The 14,429-nt window shown below is 34.6% G+C and overlaps 1 protein-coding gene across 1 annotated transcript; it reads left to right on the forward strand.

Annotated features, from left to right (window-relative positions):
• Positions 1 to 450: 450 nt before the first annotated feature.
• On the forward strand, positions 451 to 10,676 carry MGAT4C (MGAT4 family member C). The gene is made up of 5 exons (XM_052668542.1): positions 451 to 552; positions 1,755 to 1,873; positions 2,207 to 2,362; positions 6,575 to 6,722; positions 8,473 to 10,676. The coding sequence occupies exons 3-5, from the start codon at positions 2,234 to 2,236 to the stop codon at positions 9,627 to 9,629; spliced, it is 1,434 nt and encodes a 477-aa protein (XP_052524502.1). The 5' UTR covers positions 451 to 552; positions 1,755 to 1,873; positions 2,207 to 2,233; the 3' UTR covers positions 9,630 to 10,676.
• Positions 10,677 to 14,429: the final 3,753 nt, after the last annotated feature.

Consider the following 14,429-nt stretch of genomic DNA (forward strand, 5'->3'; position numbering starts at 1 on the left):
AAGACAAGGGAAGTACCACAGTGCAATCAGCAATGTGAACAGTCATTCTGTGTCTGAAAAGTCACTTATTTGTTCTCAAGCATTCCAAAGGAAAAATTCTCTATGTGCAGCTGCAGCGCATCTCTGATACCCCTAAAGTTGATAGTGGTTCTAAGCACTCTCTGTCCTGCTGCTTGAATTTTCAGCTGTCAAGCTGTCTCACACAGTTTTCTAAGAACTGCCAGTATCTAATCTTTCCAGTGTTAGGTTCATCAGTTTTTAAGAGTGTATTGCTTTGAAAAGGCATAGTTACACTGTGAGAAAAAGTATATATACATATATATATACACATATATGTAAGTATACATACATGTATGTATGCATGTGCATATGTTTCATGGCCTACTCTAGAACAGGGGCAATCTTTCATTTCCACAACTGATATGGTGTCCTCTGACAGCCTATTGAATCCACAGATCACCAGTAATCACTGTGCTGTCAGTGGATGGAGGGCAAGAGTTTGAAGATTCATGGCCTTGATAGCTCCTTCCTGGTGCTCATTTCCATTAGACGGTAAGGAAATGCAAAGGACTACTGTAACCTTAAAAAAAAATGCCTACTTTTGATTTATTCAGATTCATGGTGATCAGTCTGCTTTGGTTCTGCCCACCCTCAAATAAACGGGGACAAATCTGGCCAGTCCATGAAAAATACTTAGTTGTTCGTTAATAGTTCTTTTCCTTTGTGCAAGATATAAGTTGCTCTTATTGTTCTCAACATAGTGATTTTAAAGCCAATGATATTAAAAGCAGCCAGCACCCATCCACTGCAGTTCATCTGTATGCAAAAAACTTGGTTAGTTACATTTTTGCACTACTTACACCTGATGTACTTACCTCTCATTTCTCTAGAGACTAATGGACTGTCAGATATATTTAATTAATTTGGCAATGTAAATATAGATTGAATTCTACATTTTAAAGATTTTTCATCCGTAGTCCAGAAAACTATCAACTTGACGTAATAAATCTTGTGTGGAATTCATAGTTGGATACATTTTCTGTCAGTTCCTATGTTCAGTGCTTTAAAAAATGAAGGTATTTAAATACAGAGTTTAAACATGCACATGTAGTGCATCACTTCATGTAGATTAGTAGATATTTGCACTCTATTCGTACGTTTTCAATGTATTAAATATCATACATTGATATAAACAAATCATACATTGTTATAAACAACAGCCATAACACTTTTGTACTTAAAAACAGTGAAAACATAAACAGTGAGTTTATAATCTACTTTTCAGTTAAGAATTCCTCAGTGTTTGAGCAGTGCAGTCTGGAATCTGTGTGGTTTTCATTTTAGTTTGTGGTCAGACAATATTCAATCAAATGTAGTTCAAAGAGAAGTAGTTAAATACATTAGAACAAGTTAATGTTTGTGATCTGATATCCAAGAATGGCTTTCATATTGTTTAAATAGTAACATCACTAAAATAAATATGTAACATTGTGATATGATTAGACAGCCTTCTTGATCTTGAACTCTACTAATGAGCTTTCTGCCACTTTTCTTTGATTTGTTTAATTGGAGCAGTAAGGGCTTTCTGACAGCTATATGTGTTCAATCTAAGGTAGACATTGATCTTTTTTCTACATTCAGTGCAGAAAATAACAGCTCCGATGGAAGTTTTTTTCATACTTTTTTTTCATACTAGTACAAGTGTCTGAGGCTTAGGGGTGCTGCAGATTCCTGATGTTACCTCCTTTCTGCAGGAAAAGTACCTCATTCACGCCTGGGAGTATCCACACCTTTCCCATTGGCAAGGATATTGAGATGAGCAATAACTTCTTCCTGGCCTTTTGGCTGGAGCTGTATTTGAAAGGAAGTACAGGTACCAATCATCTTTCCTAGTCATCTAGATGGAATCTAAGAAATTTATGCAGGGGGAACTGAATAGCTGATGCTCTCCTGTCACAATGTTTTTATAGTGCCAGCCTAAAATGGGTAGGATAAAGTGTGCTTCTCTTTATTGACTGGAAAAGGAAGGTTAAATTATAGATAGAATTATAGATTTAGCTTGAAAGTGACCAAGATTACATGAAACAAATCCCACCTTAAGGAGTATATTCTATGTATATTTGAAGAGCTTTGATACATATTGTTTTGCTCTCATACCCATCAGGTAGATTAAGAGTTCTTGTAACACTGTGATTTTCTTTCATAGGTGACACTACCGTATGCCTTTCTTCATATGAGACACAACTTGAAATATTTTGATAAAATGAGATGCTTGCGGAAACGATCAGCAGTGTCATTCTTAGGCGTCCTTGTCATTTGCTTGCTGTTCATGAACTTGTACATTGAAGATGGTTATGTTTTGGTAAGTTTCTTAAATGAAAGAAATTCTGGAACAATAAAATACATCCCTAGAGAATCATTAAGGTTCATAATTCCTGTAGTCTCCTTTTGGTGTACAGCTAACAGAAAAATGTGTCCTGATGAAGTCATCTGATCAATATACAACACACACAGGTGTGTCAGTAAGATCTGAACTGTCCTTTACTTTTTGCCCTAAGTACAGGAGGAAATTAATGTAGAATTTTTTTTCTATCAGATACTTCCTTCTAAGCCAAAATGTATTCTGTGTTTCCCATATTTCTTGATTTCCTTCAGTCTTAATGTAGAAATTGCCTACATCTGGAATATTCATGTAAGCTAGGAGTTCCTTCTTCAGTCCGTACTATGAATCTCACTTGTAAATACTTCATTACATGATGATAGGGAATATAATTATAGAAGAGAATCTACATTAATTCCATATTTCTTTTAGGCTCTTGTATGAGTAATTTATTTTCACTGCTTTTATTCTATGTTTTTGTCATATTCTGTTTCCCATATTTGAATCTTCTAGTTTTGGTGCTACAGTTAGATGGATGAACAATTAGATGGAAATGACACCTAGTGTAAGTCAATGGTAGCAACAAATAAATAAATAAATAAATAGATAGATAATCAGAAAGTCTGTTAAGAATTTCAAGTAGGTTATCGAGAATGTAACATAACCTGCAATTTATATGTACCCTATCGATGTCTCACTGGAGAATGAGAAGTATATCTGAAGTTTTAGTTATATTTTGAATTTCCAGTTCATCAGAAATTGGATTGGGCCCAGTGGAAGGCGTGATAGCCTGAAAGGTGGAGCTAAAAAATAATAAAATTCCTAAACTAAACATATAGCATTGTGATACAATTAGACTGCCTTCTTTCTTGATTTTAAGTTGAACTAATGAATGGCTTTGTGATTCTTCTTTGTCTGACTCGTGTAATGGGGCAGTACAGACTTCCCAGTATTGTGAAAGGTGAAGTCTTTGCTGGATCTGAATAGCAATACGATAATATGAGATATGTGCAATATGTAAATAGTAATATGCTTATACGAATTTATCACAACAATGTATATCTTACTAGTGATATTAATTAAAAACATTTTACTCACTGCATTACCCACAGCAATATTGTTATCTTTGTGAATACAATTAGGGCCATCCTAGTGCTTTTTGAACTTTAGAAAAGATAACTCATACTTCCAGTATGTTACTCCATTACTGACATAATGCTTTCTCTAACAGCACTAGTACTAAGATTTTACACTGTTTGATTTATTCATGATTTCTTCATTGTAATTGAATTTGACCTGGCTTATCAATTTTTTTTTTCCTAGCAGTATTTTCTTCTTTCAGTAATTGCTTCTAACTCCCCCAGATGTCTCTGAAAGTTCTTTTATTATCACTGCTAATGGCGTTCCTCTTGATTTGTTTTTTAATTCTTTTCCTATCCTATTTGCCAACTCCCCAGATGGCTCCATGTCTTATTCTTAATTTGCTCTTTTTCCCATCTTTTTTTAGAAATTCACTCTTCTTCATTGCTTCTCTCATCACAGTTCTGGCATGTTTGCATTCATGTATCTCCCAGCCAAGTCTCTTGCCAAATCTCCTGACAGTTCTCCCAGATCTCTTGATACATTTCTGGTCCATCAAGCATTTTTCAAATGTGTCAGGCTGTTGACTTTTTATCTTATTTATTTATTTTTATTTTCAACTTTTCCAACCATGTCTGACAGCTCCGTTAATTTACTAGTGTATGTGTTCTGCTGAGGTAAAAAAAAAAAAAAAAAAATAAGCAGCTTTAGTGTTAGTAGTGAGGAAAGACACATCTGGATAGATTTTGAAGACAGCAAGCTAACCAGTGTGCCTCAGGAAATTAGAATCTGAAAGTTCTCAGAGTCCTGAAGGCCTTCTGACTTTCTAACTACAGCTTGTTTCCTGCTGGAAGATCTCCTGTAGATAAGTGACAGAGTATGCGTGTAATTGCCCAGCTTTTCTTCCCAGTTTTGGACAGCTGGTACCACTTTCACCACACACAACATGCAAAGAGCATATTTTCAGGAAGTTACAAATTAAAACTGAGATACTCTTTTTTCACAAGGAGAATCTTGCATGTTCAAATAAACCCTTTCATTGGTCTCTGCAGGGCATTTGCAGTGGAAGTGGAAAGTAATGACTGTGAAAATTAATGGCTCACCAGGAGAAATTATTTAAATTGTTTTAATAGATGGTATGCAGTGCTGATATATTCTTATGGTTCTGCTGTAGTGTGAGTGCCACTTTATTCAAACATTTAGAAAACATTCTGAATTAATATAACTTATATTGCAATATCTCTGTTGGGATACCTTGACTTGTTCTACATACTCTGAGTTATAATTGAAAAATGGATTCCTAACTCTTCTATGAATACCAGGCCTTACTTGGGCACTGTGAAAACAGTAGCAATATTGTAGTTGACATAGAATCTTTAGTGGAGCAGTGTATGTATATAAAAATGGAGCACTTTGGACTGTTCTGACACTTACAGGAATCCTTCAAGATCCAGCAAACAGTAGAACATGTTCTAAAGGTTAATCAAGAAAGAAGAGCCAGAGCTATTGTAAAACAAAGAAGACAACTAAAGAGAGTAATTAGCTCCTCATCTTCACTGATCTCTCCACAGCAGTCAGGAGAAAAACAAAACAAAAAAAACCTTTATATTTAAGGAAAAATCAATATTTCAGTTTTGCTTTCCATTCATTTTTTGAATGAACAGCAAAATCTACCCATAAGAGGCATTCCTTCAAGAGTAAAATGAAAAAACTTTTTAGTTTTTCTTTGTTTTGTTTTTGTGTGGTCAGTTCATTTTAACATTTTGTCTTCACATTTACAATTTCAAATTATTTTTAAACTTTTTATGCAATAAGTTGTGTTTCCATTCTCACATCCTATGAAATGAGGAATTTTGGTGTTCTGTTTTGGAATTACAAATGACATTTTGACCTTAATGAAAAACACTGTTTGAAAAAGTAATACTAGTACTAGAACAATAGTTTTCTGCATTTGTCATTGTTGTTGCTTGTTGTTGTTTTCTGTTTTGTTTTCGAGCCAGTTCACTGATTTGCATTTTAACCTAGAATAAGCCTTCTTCACCTAACTTATGAGAAAATGTGAAGTAGTATAGCAGCACTAGAGAATATAACAGTGCGGGACATCATCCAAAAGATCTTTACTCAGATGCCAATTATTTACTCTTCTATGGAAGAAAAATAGTGAACTTAAAATGTACATGGGATCGGTTTACAGGAATATTTATTTTCACCATAAAATACATCTTCACATATTTAGAATGTTTATACCATCAAACATAAATTTTGCTTACTGTTATTCTTGTTAGAAGCAGAACTAATGCTGCACAATGCTCTCATTTAAGACAGGTCAGGACATTTTTTAGCATAGTAACATACTGTAATAGAAGAAATAAACTCATTTCTTAATTGGCCTGTCATCAGACTAGGCTCAAACAATGTAAATTGTAAACAGTCTCATGGTGCTGCATCTTGTTATATACTTTTTTTTAAAGTCTGAGGGAAAGGTTAAATGGATGATTTGCTGATGAAGTCTCTCTTTTTCTTGTGTGATTTTATTAAGGCTCAGGAGGCCTCTTGAAAGAAAAAAACAAAAAACAAAAAACAAGAATAGGGGACAGAGAGAGAGAATGTGGTGATGTGAACTGTTCTTTGATCTGTTTAGGGCTTTTTTAATAGTTTTCTTGTTTGAGGGTTGGTTTGGGCTGTTTTGCTTTTAATCACTGAAAGTATTTTCGAAAAGATCTCCTCCACCACTTCTTTCAAGGAAAATTTTCTCATGTACTGTGAACTGATGTTCTCTTTTCCCTGTTCTCAGTATGCCAGCTTTTTTTTGTGATAATTAACTGATCCAAAACCTTTCAAAAAACAACATTTAAAGAATTTTTCTCCAAACTGCTTTTTCTTCTTTTCTTTTTACCATAATCTGAAAAGTTATTTCCTGCAACCAAAAATGTGTGATATTCAGTAATGGGTTTTAAAAAATGAGGTAACATCTACATGCTTTCAAGAAAGTGACACTGAAAAATGTTATTCTTGGAAACCTGCCTGTCTGTGTTGCCTTTCTGGCTAGCACTCATAAATGTGTTTCTCTGTATCTCTCTCCCTCTCCTATTCTTCTTGTTTTCTCACTAATAGGAAGGGGACAAGCAATTAATCAGAGAAACAGCCACGCATCAGCTCAACCCAGAGCGCTATGCTCACACGTACAAAGATTTGTCTAATTTCTCAGGATCTATAAACATTTCCTATCGCTACCTAGCTGGCACGCCTTTGCCAAGGAGAAGTAAGTACCTGCAATCTGACTGTTATGAAACGAGGTAATTTAAAATGGGTGAAATCCATGTAGTTCCTGTGGTGTTTCTAAGATAAATCAGTTAAACGGTGAGGATCTCAGAGAGTGTGGTGGGACAGGTATCTCTGAACAGGCAGTTCCTGGGTAGCTGCTAATTCAGCCCAAGCAGTGAGTGTCCTACAACTTCTCTATCTTCTAATCACATGCCTGCCTGATAAGCTGTCCTTCAGGCAGCCCCAGATTTTCTGTGGATATTTCTGCGGATCTTCTCCAAAGCTGGGAGAGATGATTCAGAAACTGGTAGCTATGCACTTGATGATGGTGCTCTACACACATTCCCTAAGACTAGACACAACTTGTGCCTGTACAGTCAATATGATTGGGATCAGATACAGCTTTCAGGTCCCCTGTTGGATCAGTCTTGCAGCTGGAATTCATTGTTTATTTAACTATGATAACTAGAAATAGGAGTTGCAATATTTATGGAGATGGTAGAGGAGGATTCTTCTCCCATCTTTCTCCCAGCCAAACAAACTATATGCTCAATCTGACTTCAAGCAGGCCTCAAGACTTTCATCTGAAGTGAAATATAGACATACTTCAATTTTATCCAGCAGTTCTTCCAAATCAATCATTTCACCAGCATAAACAGGGCTCAGGAGTCCAAGCACAGACAGTAAAATAGAATTGTGACTTGCTGATCTTCATAGGTATAAGGTATAAGGTAAAGCTGTAAGGTATAGTTTGTTCAAATTAGATTTGAGAAAATTCTGACTATGTAGGCAGCATGCCTGGCTTCTAGGGATTGTACTTCACTGTACAATTACATTTTAAGTGGAATTTAGACTCAAGAAAACCTATGCATCGTCATATCAGAGTAGTCTTTTACAAACCACTTTTTAAAAAAGTTGGTGCAGACTCAACTTAATTATCAAGTCTTAGCATTTATTACATTAAAATAGATATACATCAGAAGATATCTGAAAGTACTGATTTGGACTGCCAGGAAAGAAATATGTAATAGTAATAACTGCAAGGCAGCAGAGATTTAAATTGTTTGCTTACAATGAAGATGCATCTTTCCCCAGCAAAATGTAGCAGCATTGAAAACAGCTTGTGGAAATACAGATAAGCAGTGGTAAATTCTCTTCTATTTCAAAATGATGTCCAAATTACATCTTGCAAAAGGGACTTACGTGTGCTTACTCAGTGAGTTCTGAAGAAGAGTTAGAAAAAAATTCAACAGGGGAAAATTGGACAAGTTCAGTTAAAAATGAAAATGAAAATGCAGAGAGAAATTATCCATGCTACATTCATAAAATGGTAAATATATGCATAAATGGAACTAGTTCTGTTTAGTGCTTAAAATGATGAAAGTTTAGCTCATGTTTTGGTGCTGTACTTCACAGTGCCTTGTTTCAAAAATATTGTGTGAATCATAAATCATAATCACCTTTCTTTCTTTCAGATTTTCATAGTCTTAACATTGAATTTTTGATCAGTGGATTTTTTCCTGTCCCAGGCTTACACATTCACATTGTTTGGATTTTGTCTATTTCACACTAGTATCCAGTATGATTCTTGTTTCATGAAAAAGGAATAAACATTCTTTGCTGCACGCATCTCAGTAGGTTCGCCATTCAAAAGCTTTATTCAACATTAACACAGCCCTAGATGATAGCTTTGAAACTAGTTTGCAATGTCAGATTCTCTGTTTTTGTCTGATTTCTCTTTTGTACAGGGTATCTTACAATTGGGCTATCTTCTGTGAAACGGAAAAAAGGAAACTACTTGCTTGAGACCATCAAGTCCATATTTGAACAGTCAAGTTATGAGGAACTTAAAGAAATCACAGTGGTAGTACAGCTGGCAGATTTTGATTCAACCTGGTGTGAAGGGATGGTCCAGGATATTTCACAGAAATTTGCACATCACATAATTGCAGGCAGACTAATAGTTATTCACGTCCCTGAGGAGTATTATCCAATACTAGATGGTCTCAAGAGAAATTACAATGACCCAGAAGACCGCGTGAAGTTTCGATCCAAACAAAATGTTGATTATGCTTTCCTGCTTAATTTCTGTGCTAATCTTTCTGACTATTATGTGATGCTAGAAGATGATGTTCGTTGTTCAAAGAACTTTTTGACCACTGTTAAGAAAGTAATTACCTCAAGAGAAGGATCCTACTGGGTAACTTTGGAATTCTCCAAACTGGGGTATATTGGAAAGCTTTACCATTCCCATGACCTCCCACGCCTGGCCCATTTTTTGTTGATGTTTTACCAAGAAATGCCTTGCGATTGGTTGCTGATCCACTTTCGTGGGCTGTTAGCTCAAAAGGAAGTGATACGTTTTAAGCCATCGCTGTTCCAGCACATGGGATACTATTCATCTTACAAAGGAGCTGAAAACAAACTAAAGGATGATGATTTTGAAGAGGAATCATTTGATATCCCTGACAACCCACCTGCAAACTTGCACACCAATATGAATGTATTTGAAAACTACGAAGCAAGCAAGGCTTACAGCAGCATTGATGAGTACTTCTGGGGCAAGCCTCCTTCTACGGGGGACTTTTATGGGATTGTATTTGAAAAGCCTATTAAAATCAGTAAGATTAAAGTTATAACTGGAACTGAAGACCGGCAAAATGACATTTTGCATCATGGGGCCTTGGAAGTAGGAGAGAAGATTGTAGGGAGTAAAATAGGGAGAAAATGTACTACGTACTTGAGACTAGGGGAATTCAAAAATGGGAACTTTGAAATGACAGATGTAGAGCACAAAGTTCTGTTTGATATTAGCTGCATGAGAATTCTTGTTACCAAAAGTCAAAAAGAGTGGCTAATTATTAGGAGCATTAGCATCTGGACTTCTCAAACATCAAGTCAATAAAACGAAGCTACCTGAGAAAATACACATTAAATGCAATCAGCTGGGTCCCAACTGGTACCATTTCCCAGATAAACTGATTTATTTCCAACTCTTACCTAGAGACACAGAAAATCTGGGGAAACAATAAAATTATCAAAGCAATTTATTTTTTACTAGTTTGGCCAGGCAATATACAAGCATTTACTTGTTGAAAATTTTGAATTTTATAGGAAATGCAAAGTTCTGAAACTTTTCTTGAGATCTTGAATCCTCTTTTTTTTTTTTTAATTGTAATTTCTCTTTATAGAGAGATCTTCTGGACTGTTCAGATCAAAACAAAACATAATTACAAAAATGTTTAGAGCTATGATTACTACGTTGTGAACAGAAATTGGATTCCACCTTATGCACATTCAAATTTAAAATGTTATGGTAATATGCGTTTGTAAAATAGTTGGTGATATGTTTCTTTTAAAGGCAGTTATGATAAGGATGTCTGTCCTGAAACTGGCAATTTCATTCTGAGCACTGTAAGAAAATATTGTGGCTTGTCATTGAAAATTCTTTTCAAAAGGGAATGTATGTAAAATTATGAATCTGACATGATTACTATGTGAAAAATAGATAACTGCATCTATTATTCTGTCTCAACAAATATTGTTTGTTCTTTTTCCTAGGTGAAAGAAATACTACTAATGTTTTTTATTAGGGGAATAATTTAATCTCATTCAAATAAAATTCCTCATAGTAAGAAAACATTCTGTTTGAGTACAGATGTCAGTATCAAATCCAGGCACCCCCAGGGCAATCTTTGTCTCTTAGGCATCTTAAGTTTCGTAACATATTTAAGTTTCATAATTTTCTGTTCCTTTAATAGAACTCCCTTATGCACATAGCTGCAGTATTCTCCCTGAAAATTTTTCCACCTTCCCTACTTAAACATCCAATCTATACATGATACAAATGTAGAGTGTACCAGGTTAAGCAATTGGAAGTGAATGCTACACCATTCTTTACTGGCTGATGTCTAGGCAACAGACCACATGAAAAATGAAGATTCTTAATTTAAGGAGCATATAATATGTCTCTGATCTTTTTTTTTTTTCTATCGTTCTCTAAATTTTATCATATTGGTCCTGTTGCCATCTTTTAATGGCCTCAAGTTTTTCCCTACAAATTTATTTTGCCTGGCTTGAGCCAATAAACAGAAAGTTTCCTGAGTCCTAGTGACTTCAGTGTTATCTCTGGGTTTCCAGTGTATCACACAGGGAGGCTGTATGGAAATGTGACTTATATTACACACATACATTTGCATGAGTAGAATCTACATGTGTTTTTTTTTTTCCTCTAAGAAATTCTGCAGACATTCTCAGTAGACACTAAAATGTCCATAGGAATATCAGATGTGACACGGATGAACATTGTATTATCAAACCCAAGAATACCACAGTTATCATCTAATTTACATGTATGCGTTTTAGTTAAACCTGGGAAGCAAGGATTAAATTTCAAAATGTCTGCACTGACCAAGAGTGAACTAGCTACTGTACTCAGTACATCCAAACCTGACATAGCTATTTCAGAAAATAATATTTGAAAATCTACACGAAACAGCAATGATACTGCTTTTCCTGATTCATAAATTCTGCTAAATTCAAGTCTACGTTTGGAAAATCTCCTACTCAGAGGCAAGGTACATTTTTAAATAAATCTTGTACATGCTTACACATAACTTGAAAAAATATCCTTGCCTTTAAGAAGAGTCTATTCTCCTTAATATACACCTAAATCTCTATTCTTCTCATATGTCTATGGAAAAATATCTTAAAGCAACATACATGTCCAATATGGAAAGGAAAATATTACATTTTTCTTAATGAAAAATATGTACCATTCTCAAATGGTTATAAAAACTTTAAAAGGACCTGGTTTTTAACAGTGATTTCCCATGATTGTCAACTAACTAGTTGATAATTAGTAATGAGTCAACATGAAGCTTTAAATGAAATGTCTTTCTACATTTCCTTTCCTTGATTGTCAACTATTAGTGCTAAAGCAAATACAACTAGGCTGACTAGGAGTGTTTACTTTTACTCTGAAATGCAATATTTCCAACCAAATCTTCCAAATCAGGATGGAGAACATAGTCTATATGTTCTATAATACTCAGTCTGTAATGTTCTTGTAATCAAAACCATACACAATGTGAATGGATGATACACATTAAATGCACTCAACAAAAGCTTAAAGAGTATTTCATGAACTAGAAATGAAAATAATCGGTTCAACTGTGCAAAAACTTACCTAATGATATATATTTTTTGATATGCTTATGGTAAACAAAATAATTTTAAGTTGTATACTAAATAACCCTCAGAAATGTAATTTCAAACTGAGGCCTAGACACTGGCATTTGATGCCTGGCCATGCTTCAACAGCTGGGAGGAGTTGGACATGTCAGCTGAACACGGGGCTGTTTGAAAATGCCAAGACCAACACCTTATGCTAAATTTGTTGATTGTCTGGATTTAGGAGACTGTAACCTTCTGATCTACAGCTTACTGAGTGTTTTTACTCTTTTTAGAGTCACAGTACTTGTCGCCATTCCTTCGAGAACAGAACACAACTGCTTTCCTTTCTAAAACACTAGCAGGGAGTTTTATCTCCTGCATCATACAAACATAATAAAACCTCATTTGGATGTAGGATCTTCCCTATCTGCGAGGGTCAAATCCATGAATGTCAAGCATATGCCCCCAAAGGAAGCTTGCCTCAGGTGCGGATAGCAGTACGCTCTGGGAATGAGAGGCATGCATTAGCCTTCCTCTTATATTTTATTTTATTTGAAAACAAAACAAAACAAAAAAATTAAAGATTCATTTAACTCAGGAGAAGCAAGAACACTGTCCTATAGAACATCTGATCATTCACTTGAGTGTGTGCATTCCACTTCCTCCTCCAAGTAATTCATATTTTACCCAACTCATTAACATGGAAATTGTTGCCAACTTTTTTTTTTCTGCCTAAAAAAGAGAAGAAAAAGTAGTGTTAGCTGGTCTTCAGACAGATTTCAGAAAGATGTAATTGATATATCTTTTCTTCATGTGTTAAGTGATTGCCTTCAGAAAGAGAAATATCTAACTGGAAGTGTATATGTTCACTGACGCTTCCCAAAGTTCGGATTTTCTTTTTTTTAAAAAAAAAAACACTGATGAAACAAAAGATTGGCAGTGTCTCTGTTCATTGATGTACACTGTTGGTTAGTGTGTTTCTTGTGTTCATTTGTGGACAAAATGTCAGTATTTTCACACTGAAATGCTAATACTGAAAATCTTCCACTGTGTTCTGCACATTGATCAGTCAATTCTTAACTGAACGTGCATATATTGTTTCTATTAGCGCTGTTTGGGACTACTTATTGTACAATTCCCCTGGGATTTTTTTTTTCTTTTCTTAATTAAAAGCTGATTTGTCTTCTATCTTTTACAAATAGTGTGATCCCTTTGATATAGGGAATTTTAGGGAAGTAAAATATTTCTCCTTGTGAAGTAAAAGAACTGAGTTCCCTTTTTTATGAAGAACAAACTCAAAAGACGAAAGCTGTCAGTTTTAGCATATTTGCTGTATTTATTACCATAAGGATAATGAATGTATTGTTTGTAGATAAGTGCTTTGACATTTTTAACATGATGTTCTGTTTTACACTCTGCTTATTTTCTTCTTTTAGGGATCAATTTTTTTGTTATTTTTTAATAGGAAATTCGGATCCTGATCATTGCTGATTTGTTAAAAGTGAAATAAAGAATAAATTGTAAAAACTTAAAACTGAAAAGCTACTAAGGGAAAAAAAAAAAGAAAACATAGGCATCATTTAAACTTCAGAACTGCAGATGCAAGTAGTTTTCATTGTGAAGCACTTCAGAGATTCCGCTGGAAATTGTATCTTTTTACTAGCTTCATCTCATGTTAAATTTACAGTCCTTTGTGACTACATGTTCAGTAACTGCTAAATTATCAGTAGTAGTACAGAACATGAATTATGAACTCAAGCAATATCATATCCTCAAATGCTACAGCGTACTGTTTTACAGTAAACAGGTGGAAAATATGGATGAATTATAATGAAAACTAAGAACTTTTGTTTTCATATTCTACATACTAAGACAAGTGTATTGAAGTGTCTCCACCACCCGAACAGCTTTGCAGATAACGCAAAACAAGGGGCTTAATACTTTTCCTTCTCTCAGTCTTTGGAAAATAAAAGCTGTAAAATTTCGAACATGTTAATATTTTTTCTTTTCTTTTCTTTTCTTTTCTTTTCTTTTCTTTTCTTTTCTTTTCTTTTCTTTTCTTTTCTTTTCTTTTCTTTTCTTTTCTTTTCTTTTCTTTTCTTTTCTTTTCTTTTCATTGAATCTAATATTTCTCTTATCTTTTTATTTTTCCCTTATTTTTTTAGCCATCTAAGAAGGCTGAAATCCAAATAATTTCTGAACAGATGTATTTTGCTATCTCTGCACTGCATTTTCTAAGTTATTGCCTCTTTTACTAACTTTGATTCAGCAAATGCATCCTGTGTTGCTAAGGGACACAGAGGTTCAGGACCTCTAACTGTAAGTAGCACAGTCAGGTTTATAGACTAAGATTGCTGATTCCTATTGTAAATGAAGAAAAGAAGGAACATGTCTGGAGTCACATCAGGGTACAATAGATGTCTAAGGTCCATCTATCTTTGTTTATTCTTTTGAGAAGGCTATGAAAGTCATTTGACCTGAATATTCAATTACTAGATAACTAAAGGTACAGGAGATCCATCCCTTTTGT

The sequence above is a fragment of the Tympanuchus pallidicinctus genome, unplaced genomic scaffold, assembly GCF_026119805.1.
Source record: "Tympanuchus pallidicinctus isolate F22 unplaced genomic scaffold, pur_lepc_1.0 scaffold8, whole genome shotgun sequence".
Taxonomy (NCBI): domain Eukaryota; kingdom Metazoa; phylum Chordata; class Aves; order Galliformes; family Phasianidae; genus Tympanuchus; species Tympanuchus pallidicinctus.

Excerpts from the sequence above, each read along its gene's own strand:
- MGAT4C (XM_052668542.1), top strand. The coding sequence starts at position 2,234 with ATGAGACACAACTTGAAATATTTTGATAAAATGAGATGCTTGCGGAAA. Across the intron at positions 2,363-6,574 it reads TTGAAGATGGTTATGTTTTG|GAAGGGGACAAGCAATTAAT; the intron begins GTAAGTTTCTTA and ends TCTCACTAATAG. Across the intron at positions 6,723-8,472 it reads CACGCCTTTGCCAAGGAGAA|GGTATCTTACAATTGGGCTA; the intron begins GTAAGTACCTGC and ends TCTTTTGTACAG.